This window comes from Trypanosoma brucei, chromosome 11, assembly GCF_000210295.1.
Source record: "Trypanosoma brucei gambiense DAL972 chromosome 11, complete sequence".
Taxonomy (NCBI): Eukaryota; Euglenozoa; class Kinetoplastea; order Trypanosomatida; family Trypanosomatidae; genus Trypanosoma; species Trypanosoma brucei.
This window is the reverse complement of record NC_026744.1, coordinates 120261-144534: the sequence shown is the minus strand read 5'-3', so window position 1 is coordinate 144534 and position 24274 is coordinate 120261. Positions and strand designations below refer to the sequence as shown.

The following is a 24274-nucleotide window of genomic DNA, read 5'->3' as shown; positions in this document are numbered from 1 at the left end:
GATATGAATTGCGTGACGGCCTCGTAAGAGCTTTGTCTTGTATTACGTTGAGTTGGTTGATTCCATAATGTTTGGTCGGGGATTTGGTGCTAATGAAATCCGTGAAGAGTACAATTTTGGACCTAGCAATGCGGATGATCAGGCACCTTCAGGCAATCATGATTCGCGAACGCACCAATCCCAACGGCAAGGAGCTCGGGGTTCGCATGACACCCCGACAAATATGGAGGAAATGAACGTATTTTCTGAAAGCGACGAGTCTCTTCATAGAAGTAGGCGAAGTGAAGATGTGCCCGCAGCCTCGAGGTATCGTGACGCACATTCGTCATCATTTTACCCTGAGGGGTCTGCCTTGAGCACAACAGAGATACCGTCGCATCCACCCCCGTCGGCCGTCGCCTCGAACCAGGGCGTGTCCGGTGGTGACGGCGATGGTTTGAACGTGACCGCCGGTGGAGTGGCGGCCCAGCTTCCCGAAGTGAGCAAAGCCGATATTGTGAAGGAGGTTACGGGAAGGAGCAATACTAACACAAATGGTATGACCGTTGATGGGAAAGAACATGCGCTGTTGGTTGAGAGGTGGAAAAATGCTATGGCAGAAGAAGAGCGGTTAAATATCCTACAACGCCAGGTAGAGTATCAGTTAAAAGCAACAGAGGGGGCGAACCTGGAGGCAAACTTTCCACCCAAGTTTTTGTGTATCAAACCCCTTGTTAATCACACCATAGGGATGGTTCCCGAACCAAGAAGGAAATACGTGAAGTTCAACTATGTGATCTGGATGGTGAACTGTGTGTTGCTTGTTGCCAACGCGTCCGTGGCTATCACAGTTGCGTTTTCCCCGTATGAAAATGAATTTGAGGGCCCAAAGGCCTCGAACAAGGCACAGGCAACTGCTCTGTCGATTGCCTACTTGTTGGGTGTGCCTCTAAGTTTCTTTGTATGGCACTGGCCCATTTACAAGGCGTGTATCACTGGGCTTTCTACGAGGCATCTGGTTAGCTTGTGCGGGTTGTTGGTGGCACTGGCGTTTGCCATATTCATGCTGGTTGGACTGCCAGATACGGGTGCCTGTGGCGCGATTCTTGCTATGGAGGTGTATGAAGGCAAATCCAATTACCTTCTCATACCCCTTGGAGTGGTTATTTCTTTGTGGTGCTTTGAAACAGCATATTTTTTCTACTGTATGGTGGTGCAGTGGAAATTTTACCGTCTGGATATCATGGCGCAGCGCGAGGCCCGTAGTCATATTGATAATGTAATTGGTGTGTAGGGCGTGGTTAGTGCCAAATTAAGATTTTCCCATTCCCTAGGTCGTGAGATTAATTATTCCTGCAGTCACCAGATAAACTGCTGAGTGATGCTGATGGGCGCTAATACGAAGTCACTTTGACCGGATGGCCTCCCCAGTGGTTGTGATATTACCCGACTTTGCTACCGTAATCAAGCACGCTTGCGAAAACTTGTGACCTCTTGGAATATTAGTACTGTGTTGTTTGTGCGCTTTTTGTTAACCTTCTCGTTTTGTTATTATTGACTTCTTCATTGATATTGGGTAATTCGTATTGTCCTTAAGGTGGAAAGTCACTTTTTTTTTCTTGCGTTTTTTTTTGATCGAACGGCCCAGACACTGTTAACAATAGGTGTTGCTGTGAAGTATGTGGGTGGTTAGTGGGGAGTGCGAAGTAACATTTGCTTTTCTATTTATTTATTTGGTCCACCTCTTAATTAAAGGAGATGATTTATGTCTTGTTTTTAGTGTTAGCATTTGATATATGTATATAAATATTTTCGCTTATGAGATTTTTGTGACTGGTGTTGATGATGAATTGATGGGTAGTTCTTGGAAGTTATACGAAGCCATGTTGGCGAACCCTAGTTCGTACGGACAATATCCTTTTACATTCTCGTGCACATATGTTTTGGCAGTTTAGCTTTACCTTACAGCTGCTGTGCTGTGGGGATAACTTGTACGATATGTTGTTGGTGGTGATTTGAAATTGTTGTGCAGCGAGCCAATTTGGGTTTGGATGCAATGATGAAGTGTCGCAATTATTCGTGTGATTCTCGCTGTTAGGCCGATGTCGCGATTTTACGGCTGCGCGCGTTCGTGTTGGTGTGGAACGGCAACTACAGGGGGGTTTGCAGTGACTCGTCGACTTCTTTTTGTTTTCCATGGGGGAATATCACTTTTCAACATATCATTGCCTCGTTTTCGGTGTTTGTTGTTTTCCATTTATTTTTTGCTTGCTTTGTCTACTTTTTGTTCGCAGCTTTTCACCGTGTTAACAAACACCAAGGTAGTCACCGCATCGTACAGGATCGAGGGCATTGCGCCAACCGGCCCTAACAAATTTTCACTGGAGGTTATAAAACGGTGTATTTGTCCAAAACCGTTTTGTGACATACTGCAATGGGGGATAAAGTTGAATATGGCACCTCTACTGTGAAGAGCTTAGGGGACACCTGCCGCCTTGTTAGGGCCCTGCAAGGATCGACGGACCCCAGATTGGTGTCTATTAATTCACTGCTTGAGGGTGTGGTGAAATCAGCACAAAGTCTTGTAAAGGGGACTGACTCTCAGAAGCGATTTAACATGGAGTTCGCTGAGTTCTGCGGCGTAGCCTTGATGGGACTACCGGACCTAGAGGATGCCGTTGATGATTTACGAGTGCAGGAGAACTGTGCAAACGCTGCGGTGAATGACCAGGACGACTTTGATGGAATTTCTCCAGCTATCTTTATGAGAGAGATTATCGGTTATGTAGTATCGCGTAACACGAACGTAGGTGCCCAATACCTTGAGCACATCGGACGTTCCGCGATGGCGAAATTCGCGGGACAGGAAAGTTCGGAAGTAACGCCGAAGCGTTTAAAGAGCGGCATGAATGATGAAAGACATGTGCAAAGTGTGGCGCGTAAGAAACAACGCACACGGCCTGTGGCCGGTAAGATGGGCCGAGCACCGGCCGATGATAAATCTGGCGTGGCTGCAACGGGTCGGGTTTTTGGCGTTGATGGAGACGAACCGAAACAAAGATACAAACAGTCTAGGCCAAAAGGCCCTCCAATGTTGTCACGGTGGGTAAAACCGTGGACGCTTCTGAATCAAAGAGTGCAGGGAATTATCTTAGAGCACGCCTCAAATGAAAATACTCGTAGACCCCCTGTATGTAATTATCCCCCAGGGAAGCGAAGTAATATAACACCCTTTGACATTTGCACTGCCCCGTCCGGGCCGGAAATGCTAAATCTTTGGCATGCACGCGAGTCCATGACCTCATCCAGTGTTGGTCATTGTGATCCTGTGGGGGTCGCCTTCGACGAAACTGCCCTTGACCACGACTCCAAAGGTAGTGAGCCGTCCTTTTTTCCGAGCGGCGATAAGAAAGTCTGTGCCTTTGTTTCTTCTGAGCTGATGGCGAACCTGGTACGCTACGGAGTATCCTCTCTCGAGGCGCCGTTTAAGGGTGCTAAGTGAAGCGGTGATGGTGGTCAGATTGACGGTTTTACTTGCGTTGAGTTGTTTTGGAGTGTTATCGATCGTCTAAACAAGATTACGCAACTCTCTTCTTTGTCAACTTCGATGGCAGAAGGGGAGAAGGTAGTAGTGCGCGCTCTAGGCGTTTGTTGGACGGCTGCCGCGATGGAGGCCGCTGTATACGAGCTTCTGCAACATGTTTCGGCGTATGTAGTCCACCCCGGTGATTCGGTTGCCAAGTTCGTTGAAGCACCGCAAAGTGGTCAGTGTAGCGTTGCGTTGGGCGGTTTGCAACTTCTGCAACAACTTTTTCCATACCTTTATGATGAGAAGAAGTATCTTTGTGAGGTGATAATTAAGAACTGTGAGGTGCATCAGGCTTCAATCGGTGTAATGTGTCGCGTGGACTTTGTGGCCTATGTCGTGCTGCATGCTTTCCACACCCTAGTGCGTGGGGTTCCTCTCCTTCCCCGGGGTGCTTCACTCATGGATAGTTTCTCCTCCGTGAACTGGGGTGATGATTTGCCGTGGACGCGGAATGTGAACCCGACTGAGGTTCGCGAGTCCCATTGGTGTCGAAACCTTCTGGGAGACTTTATTAAAAAGCTTTCCGTCATCGTCCACCCCGTGGATCCACAGGATCTGCTGGCTGAAGTCGCGTCGTCCGCTGGCTTGGTGGAAGTGGAAAGTTCCGGGGGTTGTGACACGCCGTTTGGATTTCTCTCTAGTCTCTTGCTGCGTGAATATCTTCGGCGAACCTATGCGTATGACTCTTTTTCATGTGGCTTTGAGGTAGCTGCACTGGCAGCTGAGTGTTTCGTGCGTGTTTACCCGCATCTTATGCTGTCCAGTCGGAGAGCCGGCGAACCCGGGAAGGATGTTGTGACATCCCTTCATGGCCTAGTGGACCGTCTTCTTTGGAGGGTGTCGGACGATGCTGGTAACAGACGTGTGCCTCATGGAAGGGTGGGATGCGTTATTTCGGGTGTTGCGTTCGTCACAACTTTGCATGCCGGTGGTGCAGGTCGAGATTCAACCTTGGGGACTTGCTCGTTGTCTCCGTTCAATGCCTTAGGGACTTTGCTGCGCGAAGACCGGCACGATGGTGCTTTGCTTTTGGTTTCTCGCTTCCCCACTGTTTACGAGGGAGAAAATAACCCTGGCATCCGGCATCTTCTTTCTGTTGTGAGAGGCGCGGAGGAGAAGTTGCTGGTCATTGCTGTGGAGGGGAAGGTCTGTGGGGAGGTGTTGTACTACATGGAAACATTGGGAAACTGCAGCAGAACAGTGTTGGTTGCGGCTGCCGTTGGTCGTGCGACTATGACTCAACTGGCCTTGACATTTGGTACGCTCCCAAGGACGTTAGAGTCCCTTAAACTATCTCCTGTCAAATGCCGGCTCAAGATGTGTGCACTTTCTAGCAGCAGCGACGGGCTCCGACGTCGCTGTGGTGGAGTGGAACCACAATCATTTCTCTTGTCCTTGGCCCCCTTATATACAGAAGCGTCCGGAAATGACAGCAGAGTGATGCGCAACATCATTAGTGTTTTTCTTGGTGGTCGTTGCGTGGTCGAATCGGCGCTCGTCGAGTGCCTTTTTCAGCGGCAGCTGCATCACTTGATTAATGTACTTTGTGCACCAACTCCGCATAATGCTATGATCCCGGCGGGTGGTACGTCGGAGGGGCTTGCTGTGAGTTACCTGAGCTACCTCACTGAGAATTTCGAAGATGATGGATCCTCTTTTGGCACCTTTAAGATAGCTGTTATTAAAGCAGTAAGAGATGCAATTAATTCTTACATGGAATGTGTCCTTAGGAAATCGGGAGGGCTGACAGCAGATGATGCAATTGCACATTTGGGTGCCTCGCAAGAGCGCTTCCAAAATGTAGAATGGGGATCGGTGGATCAAAGTGTGCGTGGTTGCTGCGTGACCGTTGTGCCGGGACACCAAGAGCCACATTTTGGTCCCCTTTACAGAGTTACCATTCCCACCCCTCCCCTGTTTAGTGCATTTGAGGCATCGTGGCCCGTGAGCGTCAGCGTAAAATCCAATCATTTACTGGCTGATATCAGGGAGTGGGAAGGACGAGTGGAGGTTGCCAGTGCTTACATCTGCATCGGAAGGTGCCTGGATACGCTGTGCCTTTCAGGTGTGGTGGGTAAACGTTCCAACGTAGGGGAGGGAAAGAACTCTGAGGGTGCGTCCGATTTTTTTTTCTTCCCTTCTATTGTTTGACCTTGTGTGTAGCATGTTTTTCCCAGCAAACCAGTTGATTTCCCACCTGTACATCCTTGCCTATTGTGACGCTCCCAACATGCGTTCGTGTCCCGTGCCGCCACCAACCAGCTCGCCTAATGCTGCGTTCTTTCGCAGTCCATTCATGCCCGTTTCGAACTAGGCGGTCGTATCTGGGAAAACCTGTTGTACGTTTCCGTGGCGTATGTACATGCTTCGAGTGTTTTTGCTGGCGTGTGTTTTCAGAAGACGTCCTGCTATCCCCGATAGTGGTGGAGTTGGGTGACGTACACCGAGGTCATTGGATTCGTGGCTGGTTTTACTGAGTGTCTTTTGCTCATTTTTTTTTTCATTGATCATGTTTTTCATACCTTTCTCTTGTTATCCCTAGCTCTAGTTGGAGATGGTTCACTCCCACGGGTACAAATGTGGCACCCGCCACCTCTTCGCTAAGAAGTTTCGCAAGCACGGAGTTCCTTCTGTCAGTACGATACTGACCAACTTCAAGGTCGGTGACTACGTTGACGTTGTTGCGGACGCTGCTGTACGTGCTGGGATGCCCCACAAGTATTACCACGGCCGAACCGGCATTGTATGGAACGTAACGCCGCGTGGTGTTGGTGTTATCATCAATAAACCGGTGAGGAACCGTACAGTTCGCAAGCGCATCTGCGTGCGTTTTGAGCACGTGCGTAAGTCTCGCTGCCAGGAGGCATTCAAGCAGAAGCTAAAGGACCTTGAAGCATTTCGGGCTGCTAAGAAGGCGGGAACCCCACTTCCACCCAAAAAGGTGAGCACCCGCAACGGCGGATTTGTTTGCCCCAAGAAAGTGGAGGTGCTGGCGCGCCGCACGGCAGACTACGAGGCAATGATTCCATATTGAGCTGGGCAGAGGGGAGGATTGAGTCTTCAACTAAGGTTACCTGACCCACTTGTTTGTTCTTTTTCTCTTTTACTTTGTTGATCCTAAACCGCCAGTGTTTATTCTTGGCACTCTTGTGGGGTGCCCACTCACACCCTGTTCCGTTGAGCACACCGGGTAGTACGGAAAGATGTGCTAGTTTACTCCTCTTTTCCTTTTTCTTTGTCCCTGCTTCCGCTTCACGTACAGTCTAGGGTAGTTCTTCATTACTTTCTTTGCTAGTGAAAGCGAACACCAGTAGTTGCGATCTTCTTTAAAGTGTGCACAGTTGTTAATGTCATTTCCGACTTCTCTCCACGCGGCAAAAGAGATGCTTCGTATGAAAACCAGCGGTAACGAATATGCACGACTTGTTCATGAAGCGACAAATGAGGACCCTTGGGGTCCGACTGGTGAGCAAATGGACAATGTTTGTCGTGTCTTCCAAGCTGGTACTGTAAAAATTATGGAGGAGATCAAGCTTCGTTTGAAGAATCGCGACAAGTCTTGGAGACCCTGCTACAAAGCTCTTCTACTTCTGGATCACCTGGCGCGAAATGTTCCTGAGGTTGGACTCCCTCCCCTTTGCTCGATACTCCCCACTTTGCAGCACATCTCCCAGACATTTTACTATACGGGAAAGCAAGGAGCGGACCACGGTCTTTCTGTGAGGGAGCGTGCCAAGAAGCTCTTCGACCTTCTCAGCGATCCTGCCACGTTGCGCGATGAGCGTTACAAAGCTGCAGCAACACGGGCCAAATTGAGTGGTGAGTCCATTGGCAGCAACATGTATGGTGGATTTGGTTCTTCGCAATTCCAAGGGGGTTCGAATGCCACACAACCTTCAAACACATTTCAGCATGCCTCCACTACAAGTTATACAATTTCACGGGAACAGCAAGAACAGGAGGATAGAGAGCTCGCCGCCCGCATGCAACGTGAGGAGGAGCGCCGCGCCGGCATAACTGTTTCTGAGGCACAGCGTATGCTTGGACTCGAAAGGCGCAGCAACGCGGCAAAAGAGGCATCCGAAAAAGCCGACATGGAGCTAGCGAAGCGACTTGAGGAGGAGGAAAGACGTCGGGCGTTTGGTGGCGTGGGTGCAGCGCCCTCTGAAATCAAGGCAACGGCACCACCAGAAGATAATATTTCTTCTAATGCAGTTGAGGCCCATCCAAAGGCAGAGCCTAGGCACGACATGCTGGATGACCTTTTTGCGTCAGCTCCCGCGGCACCAGTAACTGCCACAGCGCCTCCTAGCGCGTTCTCTATGCCTGCCCAACAGCAGGCAGCCTCGGTAGATCCATTTGGAGGTTTTACAAGCAACAATGCCCAGCAGCTGCAAACTCACCAGCAGTGGCCCCAACAACAGCAGCAGTGGCCCCAACAACAGCAACAGTGGCCCCAGCAACAACAGCAACAGTGGCCCCAGCAACAACAGCAGCAGTGGCCCCAGCAGCCGTCACAGACTCAATTCCCGTACGCTAATTCTCAGCCTTTAGCCGCACCCTTGCAACAACCGGCCGGTGTCCCTTCCGGTGGAGGATGGTACAATATGCCGCCAACAGCTCAACAGACTCAATCACCACCTTTGTCGCAAGCGATGCCGACCGCACAGTCGGGCATGTGGTCCAGTGGCGCTCCACACTCTGCTGTGGGCATGGGAATGGGCGCTCCCCAGGGTTATGCACCTTTCGACAATATGGGCACCGGCGTGACCCAACTGAATACGATGGAACAACAAATCGCACAGTTCGCTGGTCAGAACAGTGGCTTTCCACAACCTTCGTCCACTTCACTGGACGGTATAATGGCTGGTCGCCGGTTAGGTCAGTAGAGCACGCCAAGACCTTCAATTTTGCTTTTCTTCTCCCCCCCTTTCACTGCTTGTTTAGCGTAGTACATGCTCCTAATGCTTGATTCGTGTGGTAAAAGAAAAACCATGTTCATGCTTACCTTTAAGTCCAGCCATAAAGTACGAAATGGCTTACTGTCTGCAAAAAAAAAAATGGAAAAGAATATGAATGCGTGTACGTCTCTTTCTCCCACTTTTTGGGGTGCAAGGCGTGCCTCCGTTTCAGGTAAGAAGGTTATGCAACGGAGGCAGCGAAGGATATTTTCTTTTTTCCTTGTTCGTTCTAGCCACTGGTGCGTGTCTTAATTCGGTCAAATTTTTTTAGCGCACATGAGCACCGGCGGATACGCGAATAAGCACGCGCGACAAATCCTTTTGATTCCTGTTGCTCTTCCGGCTGCCTCGTTGTATGCATCTCTCTTCTTTCTTGTTCTTGCCGCTTGATCACTAACGTAGGAGCACTCCCATTGGAGGGAACATTTTGAGTTAGACTAGGTATCTCCTATTTATGCTGCGTCGATCTCTCATCGTGCGGGGACATGCGACGTCAAACCTCTTCGCACCACCCTTTTCCGGACGTTGGTTTAATCCCCCACATCAATGGACAATGACCGACACGTTTCTGCCGTTTTTCTTTATTGGGTTTACCCCAATGGCGATTATCGTGTATTTGTATCATGCAGCATACATGCCGCACTACTCGCACTTCCAGGACAAGAACTACTACGCGTCACAGGTGTACACAAAGGAGTTTATTCATAAATACAAGCGTCTAGAACGGTGGCGGTGGTATTAGTCACTTGATTTGGTTTACTGTGCGGTTATGTCGTTCCTTTTCATACGGACAGTAGGGACTTGATGCGGATGTACACCTATACGTTACCGTTTCAAATAGCGATTGGCAAAGGACCGGATAGGGAGGTGGGTGAACCGCAGGGGGACCCATCGGAACTTTTTGCAAATGGTGCACTTGCGTAGAGGTTACTGAGCACCTGGGTTGGATATGGATGGTAATTTTGGTTCACTCATGCTCGGGAGGTAGTGAAAGTGCGCCCTAATTTTTTCCACACCCTTGTTTATCTTTTATGCGTGTTTGTTTTGTTGGCTCGGCGATGCGTCACCTTATGGATCCACTACTTCCGGATGCGGCGTGTCCTCTTGTAGTCGTGCGGTGTTGCCTGGATTCCTCACCCCTTGTTGTATTAATGCTATTATCTGTTTATGTTTATTGACCATTTGTTTTTTAGACCTGACGACTTGCCCTTTTGTTAGAAGTTAGTAATGCAAAATGAGCTTACAATGCGAAGGTGATGGCGCTGTGTGTTACACTTGTGGTCATTTCGACTTTCTACCACTGAAATGCAACCACTGCGGAAACATGTTTTGTGGCGAGCACATTAAAAACCACAACATACCTGGTTCCGAGGAGGCATGCGCTGCCGCCTACTTGGGCCGCGTGTTGCCTGTTACTAGTATGGTGCAAGAAGGTGCAACCGAGCCGAGGCACGCGTGCGCTATTTGTGGCAGCCCACTGTGTGTACTTACTCCGTGTGACCTGTGCCAGCGGGATTTTTGTGCTATTCATCGGTTCCACGAACACAGTGACAACCATGGCGAGAGGAGGAGAGTTCAGGGGACGAATGGACACGACACTACCCCTTTTCCTAAGGATGTCGAGGAGGCTTTCGCACATATATGTGGGAGGTACTCAACAGGGAGACCACTTGTCCTCCAGCCACCAGCGTTTCGCGGTACCATGCTTCCTGTGACTGCTTTGATGTGTGAGGTAGACGATACAGGGGGGACGATTAAAGCGGTTGCTGTTATTTCCCTTTCGGTGGCGGCAGAGATGTCGGTGGGGCAGCTCTTGGACCGTTGTACGGTCAGCTTGGTACTGCCTCCCTCCCACCTTTTGAAGCAGCCGATGTTTCACATTAGTTTCTCGGACCGAGCTGTGGTGGACCAAATTCCTCTATCATTAAGTGCTTCCAAGGCTGACCTCTCCAATCGTGATGTTCTTCTCGTGGTGCAGCAACGAGGGGACCCCACTGAAGAAAGTGAGCGTGGCGTGAGTGACCAAGTTGGAAAGGTAACTGTATCTGTGGAGGCCCTTGAGAACGCGTTAACGCAGCTACTCTCTTTGGCACTCTCCGATGGTCTACGACCTGGGAGTCGTCTACACTCAGCTGCCTCACGTATTCGACTCCGCTCACTCGGTACAAAAGCTTCTAAAAGGGGCACTTCCCCTCCGTCCCAAGAATTGTCTCAATCGGGTCAGTTGCCGCATTGTGAATGTACCAACCGTGTCAAGGTATCGAGCGTCAGTGACCGAGAGGTTGTGCGAATTGGCACTCACCAGCAATGCGACATCGGTGGAACGCCGTGGCCTTTTTTACGCCCCCCACCGCTCGACGAGTTCATTTTTTCTCACACGAGGATGAACCCGCGTCGCGCTGCCCCAAAAGAGCCTCCAAGTGCAAGTATCATTGTGGCAGTGTTCGTCGCCGATTGCCAGTTGTCACGTGAAGTTGCACCCTTTTGTATTTCGTTGAATAAAGAGTTGTCGATAGGGCGTGTTCTTGATATCATTAGGGAAATTGTTGACGAAGTTGCTGGACCGCGTCCAGGGCCGGGTTGGAACCTTTTTAACCTAACGACAGGTGAGCTTCTTACTGTTCCCCCTCTGTCGAGCAGGAGTGACATACGGGACCGCGATATCCTATTCTTCGGTGAGGTGTTTTCGGAGGCACTGCGTGCCGAGGTTGTGAGGTTGCGGGAAGTGAAGGGTAAACCCCTCATGGCACTCAAGATGAAGATGATGAAGAGCTGTGCTCTCATGTAAAGAGCAAAGAGTTTCGCGATTGTTTATCGAACACACATTTCCCTCTTGACAATTTTTTCGTGTTGTACTCACAGGCACGCGTACGTGTGTGCATACACTTACCTACATCTGTTTCTTTCTCGAGTATGTGTTTTCGCCGCGCTTTACGTGACTCCTCGATTTTTCCCACAGTCTCTAATAATTCTTCTTTTCTTTTTCTGTCCAGTTATGTCAGGCCCGGTTGTCGAGGCTGAGGCCGCGTTGATGCACTGCGTTGGAGCGATGTATAATGCGTTACTTGAAACTGTCGATGACGCTCATCCGCGTTTCACGGCAGATGTGGCCGGGAAAAATAGTAGCATTGAGTTGGTTGATACGGAGGTGTACCAGTTAGAACGGGAACATAATGCGGAGAGGCAGCGTGTTGGCAGGATAGCAGATGAGCTTGAAAGACATTTCGCGGCACTGGAGGGTGCTATCAGGGCATTACCCGATGATCCTGTAGCATCGTTAGACCGCGACATTGAGCTGTTGAACACTGAGGCCTTGTCTCTTGCACAGGCAATGATCGAAACTTACGATGAGGCGGACGCATTGGCTGAGTTGTTGCAGTCCGAAGTTGAAACACGAAAAGTTCCTGCAATATAGTGCTGGGGTAAAGTCTCTTTTTGTTATTTTTGCAGTGATGATAATCGATTGTGGCTGACTGCCGCATGTGTGGGTATCTGGTTTTAAGAGGTGAAGAGCACAATAAGGGCGTGGGGGGTGTGGGGAATGACCGAGGTCCGGTGTGGTTACTATAGTTCCCGCCTGGTCTTGAGTAATGCGATCGAATGAACAACTACTATTGTGTTCACTCTGTACTGCGGTTTTCCTTTCCTTTCGCTCTTGTTACAGTTTAAAACGGTGAGATGCGAGCCAGTGCTATGACGTTCCGTGGTCGGATGGATGTTAAACCGTGGATGGGTGTTGGTTGCTATCCTGTGACGCCGAGTTTTATTGGAGGTATGCTATCAGTGAAACCTGCCTACAATCATTACAAGATGATGCGCCCTCAGCGGCCACTGAGAGCGATCGGGACCAACGTCACTCTGCCGCCCGTATTGTACAACCGCTTAGACCAAATTGTACAGATCGAAAATGCCATAGCGCTTCAACGTGTGGAGCGCCAAGTAGAAATGACGCTGTCTCAGCTGGCCCTTGGTATTCGTAACGCCGAAGATTTCCTTGAAAAACATTTATTACATGCACCAGTTCGCCCGTCGCTTCACATGCTTTGGTTCCACGAGGATGGTATCCGCAAAAATCAACACATTTTGTCGACGCTTGGCGCCCATCACCTCGTTCCTCTTTTCAGCTTGCTGGCATATGATGTCGAACGAGGGAAGATGTCTCTGCATATGGCGGAGGAGCTGTACGATGAGCTGATGGACTGCTCTGTCGCCCAACCTAAAGTAGTGCAGCGAGAGCTAACCAACCAAATGGTGCGGGCCTACTGCTTGCATGATGAGTTCGAGAAGGCTCTCGATGTAGTGTCGGAGATGAAAGCGAAGGGGATTCGTCGTACATTTGTTACTTATGCACCCATTTTTCGTATGATTCGCTCCAAAGAGGATGTGGAAACGCACCTAAAATTAGAGCAGTTTATGCGCGATGCAGAGGGCGGTCGACTTCAAAAGCTTTGTTTTATCGACGTGCCTCGAATATTTTACGTGTTTGGTGTTTTTATTCGATACAATTGGGCTGCAATAAACTCTATATTCACTGCCATTTGTACCATCGGTGCCCTCCACCTGTTCAACTATGGTATTTAGTGGCCTCAGGAGGTTGCCTGGGTGGCTGGGTCTTTACTTCGTCAGGATAATTTGAAGTTCGTTTTCCGTAAACAGTTACCCAGTTGTGAGGTTGTTGCGACGCACATTCACATGTCTTCATCTTATTTGTTGGTATATTTCCTTGCTGCTCGTTTTGGGGGTGCGGGCGCGCTGATTCAAAGAGAGGGGAGAATCTGCCGCGCTGCTTGCAGCACAGGTCTTGCTGTTTCCCCCCTCTATTGTCATTTTTCACATTCATGCTATTTCCGGTTGAAGCGGTCCTTGTGGCCCTGCCGGGTCGCTTTGCACATGCTATGCACTTTCTCCCTCTTCTTCATCCTCGTAATGCTAACAGAATAAGTTGTGGAAGGCGTGAAGCGTGCAAACATGTCAACAAAGAATTCCGTTGTACGTTCGGCTTCCGGGTCGCATGCGTCAACCGCCGGTGAGACAGTAACATCGACCCGCAGTGGGACATCCTCTCGGCATTTCTAGGCAGAGACGGCAGCAGTACGATTACGTGAAGAATCCTTCGGAACCAATGACCGCAATGGAGAGGCTCAAACTTGTGCGCTGCTCCATAGCGCGGCTGCGCTATCTTGGTGAGCGCCATCGTCACACGTCGAAGCTCGACACAACCGGTGGTGACCGGCTGCTGAGTTTCTTCGAGGGACTACGCAAGCGAGTACTGAAGCTTGAGTACAACCCCCGTGTAGTCGCAAAATCCAAAGTCGGTGCACCAAAGCACCTTGATTATATCAGAGGGCACGCGAATGCTCTTCTGGGAGAGGCATCGACCATTATTTCCGAATGTGAACAAGCGATGGACCGAAGCGAAGCTGTGTACGAGGGTCTTGCGTATCACCAGCTCCAAGATACACATCGCGAGTTGGAGAACTTAGTAGGGTTGCTATCCGGTGCGCCATCAGATATGGAGAGCGCTGGATCTTTGAAACTACTTGCTGACCTGGTTTCTCCTCATGTGGCCGAATTTGATGCCTTTGCAGAGCAGCGCGTGCCAGAGTTTTTACAAGAATTGAAAAACGAGGGTTTCCTTTTCTCTTCAGTAATAAATGATTCTCAACAACCTGCCAATGCGATTGGACTTCTGTCAGTGTTCATTGTCGATGTCGCCATCGGAGTTCGACCTGGGCGTTCTGCTAGGTTGGTGATTCAGCATGCCCTTCACAACTTGGCCAGGCTCAAGTCTCGTGTTGACAAAGCCGATCTAACCCTTGGGGCGGAGGAAGACAGTAGCAATAACGAACATCACAGGATGCAGTCTCTCGAATTCGAGGTTATTCGTGGCCGTTTAAGAGAAGCTAAGGAGGAATTGGAAAGAATAAGGGATAAGTGGGATCACGACGAAGGGGATATATTCTCACGAGCCGGTACTGGGGTTCAAAGTTTGCAGTCAATTATTGATGCAAAGCGAGTGAAGGAGTCGACGGTGATTGAGGAGGCGCAAGCAATACATGATCGAACAGTTTATGCGTGCCTTCCTTTTGCGTCTCCGCAATACTGTCGCATTCGGAGTGAGACATATTCCCAACCTTGCCATGTGCGGGTGGGTTTTAAGTTCGTTGCCAAGGGAGATGGATCAGTCTCTCGAACGAAGACGCAGTTGATATATAATCTTATGCCAGAATTCTTGATTCTCATGCGCCAACAAGGGATTGCCCCTTCTGATCATGAGCGTTTTGCCACCCTTGCACCCAGTAAGTACGAGTTGTGGTTATCCCTGGGAGAGTTACCGGAGATGGTATTGGGTGCTCGCTGCGCCCTCCGCGGTGTGAACCAGCGACTTGATCACTTTCGTGCCTTAGAGGAGCAAAAGGAGGTAGGCGGTTATTTCGTTTTGCGCGGTGGTGAGCGTATTCTACGGAACCTCATTCTACAGCGCTGCAATGTTCCTCTTAATATCGAGCGTGAGCGGTTTGCGACCGTGGATTCTTTCTTTTCTCCGAGGGCGGTAATTATCCGTTGCAAGCGTCCGAGTGGTTTAACCGTCCAAAACTACTTCTACTATGCAACCAAGGGTGAGGTGATCTTTACCTTCGCACGGAGGGTCGTGTGGAATATCCCGGCCCTATTGGTATTATCTGCCCTGAACACCCGGCATCGGACTTCGCTGGATATATACAAGCTTCTTACCATTGGCCTCACCAACGGTAGAAGCCCTCATGCTGCGCGTGTGGAGGCACTTTTGCAGCACCATAGCCAGATGCCGTACAGTACTCTCGACAATTTCCTGGATTATTTAGCGGTCGTGGGTCTGATGTACAGACGGTACCACGAGTCATCCTTTATCTTTCGGTTTCTCCCGCAGTATCACACTTCTTTTGCCACTCAGCACGACGCCTGGTATGGTTTGTTCATGCTGCGACGACATATGTTGCCGCACTTGAATACTGCTGAGGCTACGCCGGATTTGCCCCCTACAGCCACCTCACGAGAGATCAGGGAGTGGCTTTCCACTGGACTCCAGGAGGAGCTAGCTGCGAAGTTCGATGCATTAATTGGTATCTTGCGTCAGCTGTTGGTTTTTAATGACGGTGCAACGGGTAACCAGGGGAACGACGTGCTCGCTTATCAGGAGGTGTTCACGGTTTCGCAAGTGCTAATAGGTGCTTTCGAGGTGTCATTGATGAAAACCATGGGGGCAGTGACCTTTCGTATGGCAGGTCAACTTTCCCCTGAGATATTTCAAGCCACTATGTGCTTGGCAGAAACTCCAGTACGAGAAGCCGCCAATACCCTTGAGAAGCTGAATCAGTTACTGGAATACAGCTGTCGTAACAATGGACCTGATCCACTTATTACACTCAATCGGTTGCTTCTTACGGGAAACTTTGCCCTTGACCGTGAAGAAGATTTTTATTCTCCCCAAACCGCTGGCTGGGCAGTTATGACGGAACACTTAAACTTCTATCGGTCCTTTGAGCAGCTCATGTGCGTACATCGTGGTAAATCGATCGCAGAAATGCGTTCGAGTGATGTGCGCAGGTACCCATGCGAGGCTTACGGGTTTATATGCATGGTTCATAGCCCCGATGGCGAGGATTGCGGTGTCCTAAATCACCTGAGTATAAGCACGGTTCTTTCTGCCTCTCCTCGAGTTGGGTCAAGCCAGTACAAAATTCTCCTGGCTTTCATTGAGGAAGAGCTAAAGAATGTTAGGAATACCACATCACTGATTTCCTGTGTGGATCAGTTGGTCGGTACCGTTCCTGTGTGGTTGGAAGGAAGGCTGCTGGGTTACCTCTCACCTAACGAGGCTCTGAGTGCCTCCAAAGCTCTCACACAGAAGAAGGCATTACGAAGCCGGGGAGTTGTGGGTGTCACAGGTATCGTGAGGCGCGACAGTATAAGTTCTCTAAACACTATGGAGGTTGTCTACATACCGCCTGGGAGCAAGGATCCAATGGGGTTGTACATATTTTACCAGTACGGAAGACTCATGCGCCCGGTGCTGCAAATTGAGTCGCCGTCTCGCGGCGGCGACCTTCCATTTCCTGTCGTTTACCTAGGTACTTGGGAGCAGTCGTGGAGGGACATTGCTGCCGTCCCCTCCGACCTTTTTGATGGTTTTGACCAACTGAGACGCAAGTACGAGTTTATGGAACAAAACGGGTTCAACATATTGAGCTTCACTTCCTCGACGATTCCATTCTTTGAACATAACTGTTCTCCCCGTAACCTTTTTCAGTGTGGATTGTCAAAACAGACGGCTGGTACACAACTCCAAACTCAGGCATGGCGACGGGATGCGAAGCTCTTCCGCATGTACTATCCCCAACGTTATATTAGTCGTACACTCCCGATGGATTACTTTGGCCTAGATGACGTAAGCTTGGGAGTTAATGCGGTGGTTGCCATCCTTGCCTACACAGGCTATGATTTGGACGATGCCATGATACTAAACAGCACAGCGAAACAATTTGGTATGCTTAATGCTGGTGTTACCGTTGCAAAGATCGTAAAAGCCAGTGGGAAAGGAGACAGCAACGATGTCTTCGTGTTTCACAACTGTCTTCCAGATGGGCAGCCCTTCACACCGGAGTTGGATCGTCACGGCCTTCCAAAAAAGCGTGCAGTGCCCAATGCAACGGCGTATTTCTCGTTTGATACCGATCACAAATATCCGTCGTTGAGGGATAGCAGTGCAGTGTATTGTTGTGCCAAGCGCTTTGAGTACATCGACCCATTAACCAATGAGAAGACTTATGAATACACACGTCACCAAATAACGAAGTGGAGGCACTTTGACAAAGGTGAGGATGCATGGGTCCACAGCGTCATTCCACTAACATATGACGGACCGGACCCCACCAGTGTGCTGGTTTTGTTCCGTATCCCGCGCCCGCCTGTTATCGGTGACAAATTTTCCTCGCGCCATGGACAGAAGGGGACACTTCCCCTTGACATACGCTCTCACGATTTACCGTTCAGCACACGTGATGGTATTACGCCTGACATTATTATCAACCCTCATGCTTTCCCCTCCCGCATGACAGTAGGCATGGTGCTGGAGATGATGGGTGCGAAGCTGGGCTGTATCCAAGGTCGGTTGTGCGATCATAGTGCATGGAGTGTTATTGATGAGCAGCCCCGATCCGCTAAAACGATTGGCGACGCCCTTGAGGCACTCGGTTACAACCGATATGGCCGTGAGAAACTTATAGATGGCATAACTGGGGAGGAAATCGAAGCTGAAGTATTGGTAGGCATCTCGGGATACCAGCGCTTGCGGCACATGGTAAGTGACAAGTGGCAGGCGCGGGCCAGGACAGATTCTCACACTCATCGAGCAGTGACGAAAACAGGGCAACCAGTGAAGGGACGTAAGCGCCACGGTGGCGTCCGCGTCGGTGAGATGGAGCGTGATGCGTTGCTTTCCCACGGTGTGGCTGAGGTCGTTATCGACAGGCTGCTTCATGTGTCCGATAAAACGAAGGCTTTTATTTGTGTTGAGTGCGGCTCTATGCTGTCCATTTACGAACGACACGCAACAGAATATTCAACGTGGAAAACGTGCAAATTCTGCAGTGCAGGTCTGCACGAGACAGATGACACAATAGCTTTCGTTGAGATCCCGCAGGTGCTTCGTCTCTGGGCAACGGAGCTTACAAGCGTCGGCATTCGAGTTGTGCTGAAGACCAGTGAAACATCCTTGTAAGGAGGCAACTCAGAGAGGCATGCGAATATCTGTACTGAGTATTTTCAACGAGACGGAATGCACGAAAAAAAAAGGAACAAAAGGAAGAGATACACGGAAGAATGAACGGAAAGTGGAGGATTGGTGCTTTTTTTTCTTTTAATGACCCCTCTTCTTCACCACTCCTCTAGTTGCGATATTAAGACGAGTAAATGGGTGATGTTAGAGAAGAGGTAACGAAGCGAATTAAGAAGAAATGATAGTAGGTAACTATGTTGTCACCGACAATACCTGGGGTTGTGCCGGCGTGTATGTTTTGATGCGCATGTGGCGTATTTAAAAAGAAAAAAAACAAGTGTATCTTTGCTCAGGTGCACACACCCGTACATCTATGCATGCACGGAGTTGAAAACTGTGGTACGTACACTATTCTAATAATGGGACCTTCTTCGCATCTTCCACGAGGCTTGGACGGTTCAGAGAATGTGGGTGTTACTTGGTGTACCATAGAGCAAAATGAACCAAGGCGTTTCTATCGTTTTCCTCCTTTTCTTCTTTCCCCGGAAAATGCAAATAAAATATAATAAAATTGAAATTGAACGAAGCGTGGAACACGTATTATAACACCGTGTCGTGTAGTTTTTTCCCGTTTACCAATACAGAGCATTATGAGGAACCGGCGGCGTGTGAGTGTGACTTCCTCAACGAGCGCTCTTGTAAATGAATTGTTGGCTGCGTTTGCTCCTCACCATTTACCGTCACTGTCCACTGGTTTTGATATGGGCCGATCGTCAGAAGACATTCAGGATATCGATGGACACAGGGAGTGGTACCGCGGGGGGAGGGGTAGGCGATGCCCGCGACTTCTTTTAATTTTGTGTTTGAACAACGGGAACGACCCTCCTGACTTTTCCAGAATCGATCCGTGTGCACGTCTTGAATGTTGGGAGGAGCCATATATTGCACGGATGCCGCATATCGTTACCGGCGGCGGGAGCGAGCGTATTGCCGCATTGTTACAGAGACAATATCACTCACAGTTGCAGGGTGCGGTGAGCAGTATGGCTGTGGAAGTGGAGCTGGAAGATGCCAAAAAGCGGATGGCCAATATCCGATTGGATGCGAGAGAGGAGCTTGTAGTTTTCCATTATAATGGTCATGGTATGCCCCGTGCGACAGGGTACGGTGAGATATGGATGTTTGATAAAAAGAGGACAAGTTATGTTCCGCTTAGTTTGGCTGAAATGGCGGAGCATCTCTCTTCTCCAACGTTGTACGTTTTTGACTGTAATTCTGCTGGGTCGCTTTTGAAGTTCTGGTGTGAGGAACGCTTGCATGAAACCCGGCCGGACGATATGTTTATATGCGCCTGCAGCGCGGGGGCCTTTCTTCCTTTGAACCCACAACTCCCGGCGGATGTTCTTACCTCTTCTCTCACCACACCGCTGAGAATGGCTTCGGAGTGGTATATAAATTTTTCGCACAGAAAATATCTTCTGCCGCACGTGACGGCGGAGATGATCCGCAACGTTCCTGGAGATATATCTGATGAAAGGACACCTTTGGGTGAGTTGCAGCTTATCTTGACTGCTGTGACTGACATTGTCGCTTGGTGCATCGTGCCTTCCCCGTTGTATTGCAAGTTATTTCGGCGGGACGAAACCACGATGGTACTGTTTCGGAATTTCTTGCTGGCCGATCGGCTCCTACGCGAGGTTGGCTGCGTACCGCAAACTCATCCACCCATACCCGAAGAAGCCCACTTGCACCATGCTTGGGACCTCTGGGACTACACGTTGGAGAATGTTATTTGTCAACTACCAGACCTCCTGACGCGAGATCTAGTGCTAAATCCCAACTACACGTACAAGCCATCAACATTTTTTGAAGATCAGTTGATGTCATTTGAGGTTTGGCTGAAGTCGGGAGACATGAGGGAACAACCTGAGGAGTTGCCCTCTGTTCTCTCGGCCTTGAAGCGTCCCCAATGTTGTGTTGCCGCACTCACACTGCTAGTCACTTATTTAGACTCAGACGTGATTGCAGGAAAATGGGCGATTCTTTGCGGCATTCTTACACACATCACCAGTTTGTTGGGGAACCAAGAGCTGTTTCTTATGGCAAGTGTGCTCTGGATGCAAGTGTTGCGGGTTGATGAAAGTCTGGGTACGTCCGAATTGATTAAGAGGCGGCTGGGAAACCGCTTCATTAAAGTACTGACGCTGACGGAAAAGGATTTATGTGTCCAGACTGTGGAACGCGGGCAGGTGGCGCCGTTGCGCGCGTTGAACAACGTGAACCGCCGTGTTGGGAGAGGTGACACCCAAGCAAGTGGTAACAATTCTGCGTGTCCAGCACAGATTTCATGCTACCTCATGGAGGGAGTGGATCTCGGCAGATGCAAGGAAATTGCATGCTACTTGTTTTGTCAACTTCTCCGACATGGTGGCACCACTGCATGTGTGGAGTGTTGGAACGGTGGGTTGCTCAACGCTGCGGCATCCCTCTTAGAATCCCCCAGTGCCGAAGTGAGGTCGTGGTCATGCTTAGTTCTTGCACAACTTCTTTTTAGTCTGCAGTTCGCTAAGGACTTTGTATCACGAAAGTGTACGACGCATGTGGGTTTGTTTACGCACTTACTGCAGGACAAGTCACCGATTGTGCGCGGTTCCTGCGTCACGCTGCTGTCCTCGCTGATTGGTTTCCGAGTAAGCGAGGCCTCCGGTGAGCACGCAGTGCGGCGCTTGCAGGTGGAGAAGACGCTTCTAATCAAGCTGCGCGGCATGGTGTACGATGCCAGCGTGATCGTTAGGCAAGAGCTGGTTCTTTTTGCGTGCACGGTGTTGTTTCATTACGGCCCCTTTTTGCCGTCACTGCAAGACACCACTGCCAAAACTCGTTATGTGGATTACATGCAGGAGGTTGGTCAGTGTTTCCCTAGTTGGTTTCTTGATGAACCTGATGTCCAGGTTAAGTCAATGCTTAACACATCTCGTCCCACAGCTAATAGGTGTTTTAACAGTAAAAGCGTGTTCGAAAATGCGCCATGCGCTCCGGCTGATTTAACTGAGCCGCCATGGACTCCTCTCGCTGTGGATGATATTCGTTCTGAGGACCTCACGGTATTACGAGGAATGGTACACGATGCTGCACTGATGCTCTTCAGCTTGTATCAGGCGTGCGACAAAGTGATGGTTACAGCGTCGTTGGAGAAGTTAGGTGACAATAAGCGACCCGAATCGCAGCGGTTTACGAATGAGAGCCTCCGCAGTATGTCGAGTGTTGTGTCTGCCAATTCAACGCATTTTATGTCGGAGGCGGAACGCGCGCGTGTGACACGGAATGCTGACAACATGCAGCGAATTGTTCTTGACCTGCACGACCAGAAGACCGAGCCTCCGTCAATGTGCACAACTGCGGCCAACAGGACAAGGTCGTTAGCGGTGGATGGCCACTCCGCGACTTATAACGCTAATCACAGTTCAGATATACCCGGTGCTGGAGATGAGAAAGTGAACTTGGGTTTGGTTTACGCACCACATCAAATATTGCAAAGTCTGCTTCCGTGCGATCAAGTGATCTGTTCCACTCTCCGTGTGCTCGAGGCGGCGATGGTGATAGCCACAAGAAATCAGTGTATTCATCACGTGTCATATGAGTCGTATAGCGTGCAGGAAACAGTTCACAGTTTTCAAGTTCATCTTGCCTCACCATTGCACGATATTTTAGTGATCAACGATGCCTCTGAGCAAGCGGGTCTACTGCTCGTGAATCAGCGTGGTGGCTACAGTCTGATACGAGACTGCTGGGAAAAGACCCAGGGTACGCCAGTGGAGGTGGCTGTATTCTCTGCGTGTCCACCTCAACGCACAGTGGACATCAAATCTGCGTACCGTTCGCACAACGCTAACCTCATTTATGGGGGACCCATCGGCTATGGCGGTGGAACTGAGATACACATCCTTTCGCTTGATGAGGAGCAGGTGATTCAACAGTTGAAGGTGTCAGGCGATCCTACCATCACCTCTCTCAGTGCACATACAACTGGCCGTGCGGTATTTGCGGGTTGCTCAGATGGCCTTGTCCGTTACTACGATGACCGACAGAAGCAAGGATTTTTAGGCGCAGTAGGGTCTCTCCGCTGTGGTACAACCTCATATTCTCCAATGGAGGCCGTTCTGGGAGCTGGACCTGTCGAGAGAGATGTGGCACAGTTAACGATTGCAATGGCAAGCCGTAGTGCAGTGTACCTGTACGACACGCGGAAAGTCAATGCGCCGTATCTTGAAGTTCGTGTAAACGAACTCTGTGATGCAGTTGTCCCTTCCTCCGCGGCGAAACCTCCACCGATTCGTGCTTTTGACGCGGGCACGCACACGGGCATGTTGGGTGTGCTTTTCGCAGATGGTACGTACACGGCGTTAAATGCGCGGGGCCGGCCGATTCTGAGCAGGGCGACCCAAACGAGGGTTCAGGGACCAATTTTTCCGGGATCGTTGGCAGTGCACCCCTTGAGGCGAGTTATGTCTGTAGGAGGTGAGATTTTAGTTGTGCACTGAGCACTATTTGGTTGCCAGCCTCTGTGTTGTTTGTGTTCTTGCTGTGTTTCTGGAAGGAGTAACGTGTAACGAGTTGTGGGGAAGGGCGGTGAAGAGGGGGTGGTTTCCCTTTCGTGTGAGCATGTTTTCCACCACCTTTTTTTTTTTCACGTTTCCTAAAAAAATTTCACGAGTTCCGTTAGCAATTTTATGATTCATAAGCTTTTCGTGACCACGTGGATGTATTTTTTCCCCATCGAATCTACTATCATCTTAAAGGGAAATATGAATTTCGACTACGCCGTTCTCAGCCCCACGGAGATAATAATCTACAAGGAGCGGAACGCCCCGATATTAAAGAAGGTAACCAATCTGTTACTGCGGGGGGGCGCGTTTGGTTACCTGAATCTAGAGAAGATGCTGCACAGGAGCACAGAAAAAGACAGCGATGACAGCAAAAAAGGGCGTCGCATCAATCCCGTAACCTTGAAGTCGGTTTTGGTTCAGTGTGGAGTTTTGCTTACTCCAGAGGAACACAAGTCCCTTCGAGCAGCCTACTCGGACGAGGGAGGGTTTATTGTTGACCAGTTCCTTGAGCTTGTGTGTCCTCTTAGATGCCTTCGGGAGGAGCAGATAAGCATGCTGATGGGAATGTATACTGATTACGACTCCGCGCCAATGATTCCTTTGGATGTCCTGCGACGCACCCTCGAGGAGGCGCTGGTTGCAAGGAGCGCAACCCCGGAGGCAGGCGAATCGCCTGTCATCGCCTCTGCACTTGTGGAGCTGCAAACCGTATTTACTCCGTCGCTATATCCCAAAGGATATGTGCCTCCCCGGGATGTTTTGAACTTTTTCGCTGCTATACTTCTTAATGCAGTTGGGGACGAGGAATCGGTTGTAGATTGGCTCTCGATGGTGAGGTTTTCGCCGGAATCACCACATGAGGTTGCCCCCGCTCTCCCTCCCGTGTTGCCTCTCACTCAACGGAGGGAACGCGGGTTTGATTATTATACCGACCGCGATAATAAGGACGAGTGGATCCGCGGTCGTGAGGAAAGACCTCCAGGGGAAATGTACAAACGGTTTCTACCTGGTTACGCTGGCCATATTCCCACGTATTGCAGTAAATTTGGTCGTACCTTTCATACGATTGAAGAGTCTGCGCCCACACTCACACGACCGGTACAGAAACTGGACCCGGTTCCAGAGGACCGCTACGGGCCTGGCGTGGAGTTGAAGCCAAGTCGCATGAGTCGACACAACTTCAAACTGGCGTAGCATCCCCAGTGACGTGCAACGTGGGCGCTGATAGCTGGGATGTATACTAGACACCACACACGTGCATAGCGTGCGTAAACTTACCTCTTTTGTTCCATTTGTAGCACATATTGGCGGAAATCCGTGTCCCATTGTTTGTTGGGGACTCTCGGGAACTGCAAGGTTGCAACAAAGATGGCCAACTGTA

General features: G+C 50.0%; 11 protein-coding genes across 11 annotated transcripts; all 11 read left to right on the top strand.

Annotated features, from left to right (window-relative positions):
• Positions 1 to 67: 67 nt before the first annotated feature.
• On the top strand, positions 68 to 1273 carry TbgDal_XI690 (hypothetical protein, conserved; the record flags this gene model as incomplete). Its single annotated transcript, XM_011780916.1, has 1 exon — positions 68 to 1273. One exon carries the CDS (start codon positions 68 to 70, stop codon positions 1271 to 1273), a length of 1206 nt encoding a protein of 401 aa, XP_011779218.1.
• A 1140-nt stretch (positions 1274 to 2413) lies between these two features.
• Positions 2414 to 3481, top strand: TbgDal_XI680 (hypothetical protein, conserved; the record flags this gene model as incomplete). Its single annotated transcript, XM_011780915.1, has 1 exon — positions 2414 to 3481. One exon carries the CDS (start codon positions 2414 to 2416, stop codon positions 3479 to 3481), a length of 1068 nt encoding a protein of 355 aa, XP_011779217.1.
• A 105-nt stretch (positions 3482 to 3586) lies between these two features.
• On the top strand, positions 3587 to 5719 carry TbgDal_XI670 (hypothetical protein, conserved; the record flags this gene model as incomplete). The annotated part of the gene is made up of 1 exon (XM_011780914.1): positions 3587 to 5719. One exon carries the CDS (start codon positions 3587 to 3589, stop codon positions 5717 to 5719), a length of 2133 nt encoding a protein of 710 aa, XP_011779216.1.
• A 403-nt stretch (positions 5720 to 6122) lies between these two features.
• TbgDal_XI660 (ribosomal protein L21E (60S), putative) lies at positions 6123 to 6602 on the top strand (the record flags this gene model as incomplete). Its single annotated transcript, XM_011780913.1, has 1 exon — positions 6123 to 6602. The coding sequence occupies one exon, from the start codon at positions 6123 to 6125 to the stop codon at positions 6600 to 6602; it is 480 nt and encodes a 159-aa protein (XP_011779215.1).
• A 313-nt stretch (positions 6603 to 6915) lies between these two features.
• Positions 6916 to 8457, top strand: TbgDal_XI650 (epsin, putative; the record flags this gene model as incomplete). Its single annotated transcript, XM_011780912.1, has 1 exon — positions 6916 to 8457. The coding sequence occupies one exon, from the start codon at positions 6916 to 6918 to the stop codon at positions 8455 to 8457; it is 1542 nt and encodes a 513-aa protein (XP_011779214.1).
• Positions 8458 to 9763: 1306 nt separating this feature from the next.
• Positions 9764 to 11317, top strand: TbgDal_XI640 (hypothetical protein, conserved; the record flags this gene model as incomplete). Its single annotated transcript, XM_011780911.1, has 1 exon — positions 9764 to 11317. The coding sequence occupies one exon, from the start codon at positions 9764 to 9766 to the stop codon at positions 11315 to 11317; it is 1554 nt and encodes a 517-aa protein (XP_011779213.1).
• A 207-nt stretch (positions 11318 to 11524) lies between these two features.
• On the top strand, positions 11525 to 11944 carry TbgDal_XI630 (hypothetical protein, conserved; the record flags this gene model as incomplete). The annotated part of the gene is made up of 1 exon (XM_011780910.1): positions 11525 to 11944. One exon carries the CDS (start codon positions 11525 to 11527, stop codon positions 11942 to 11944), a length of 420 nt encoding a protein of 139 aa, XP_011779212.1.
• A 263-nt stretch (positions 11945 to 12207) lies between these two features.
• TbgDal_XI620 (hypothetical protein, conserved) lies at positions 12208 to 13110 on the top strand (the record flags this gene model as incomplete). The annotated part of the gene is made up of 1 exon (XM_011780909.1): positions 12208 to 13110. One exon carries the CDS (start codon positions 12208 to 12210, stop codon positions 13108 to 13110), a length of 903 nt encoding a protein of 300 aa, XP_011779211.1.
• A 541-nt stretch (positions 13111 to 13651) lies between these two features.
• On the top strand, positions 13652 to 18289 carry TbgDal_XI610 (RNA polymerase I second largest subunit,putative; the record flags this gene model as incomplete). The annotated part of the gene is made up of 1 exon (XM_011780908.1): positions 13652 to 18289. The coding sequence occupies one exon, from the start codon at positions 13652 to 13654 to the stop codon at positions 18287 to 18289; it is 4638 nt and encodes a 1545-aa protein (XP_011779210.1).
• A 647-nt stretch (positions 18290 to 18936) lies between these two features.
• Positions 18937 to 22827, top strand: TbgDal_XI600 (hypothetical protein, conserved; the record flags this gene model as incomplete). The annotated part of the gene is made up of 1 exon (XM_011780907.1): positions 18937 to 22827. The coding sequence occupies one exon, from the start codon at positions 18937 to 18939 to the stop codon at positions 22825 to 22827; it is 3891 nt and encodes a 1296-aa protein (XP_011779209.1).
• A 189-nt stretch (positions 22828 to 23016) lies between these two features.
• Positions 23017 to 24087, top strand: TbgDal_XI590 (hypothetical protein, conserved; the record flags this gene model as incomplete). Its single annotated transcript, XM_011780906.1, has 1 exon — positions 23017 to 24087. The coding sequence occupies one exon, from the start codon at positions 23017 to 23019 to the stop codon at positions 24085 to 24087; it is 1071 nt and encodes a 356-aa protein (XP_011779208.1).
• Positions 24088 to 24274: the final 187 nt, after the last annotated feature.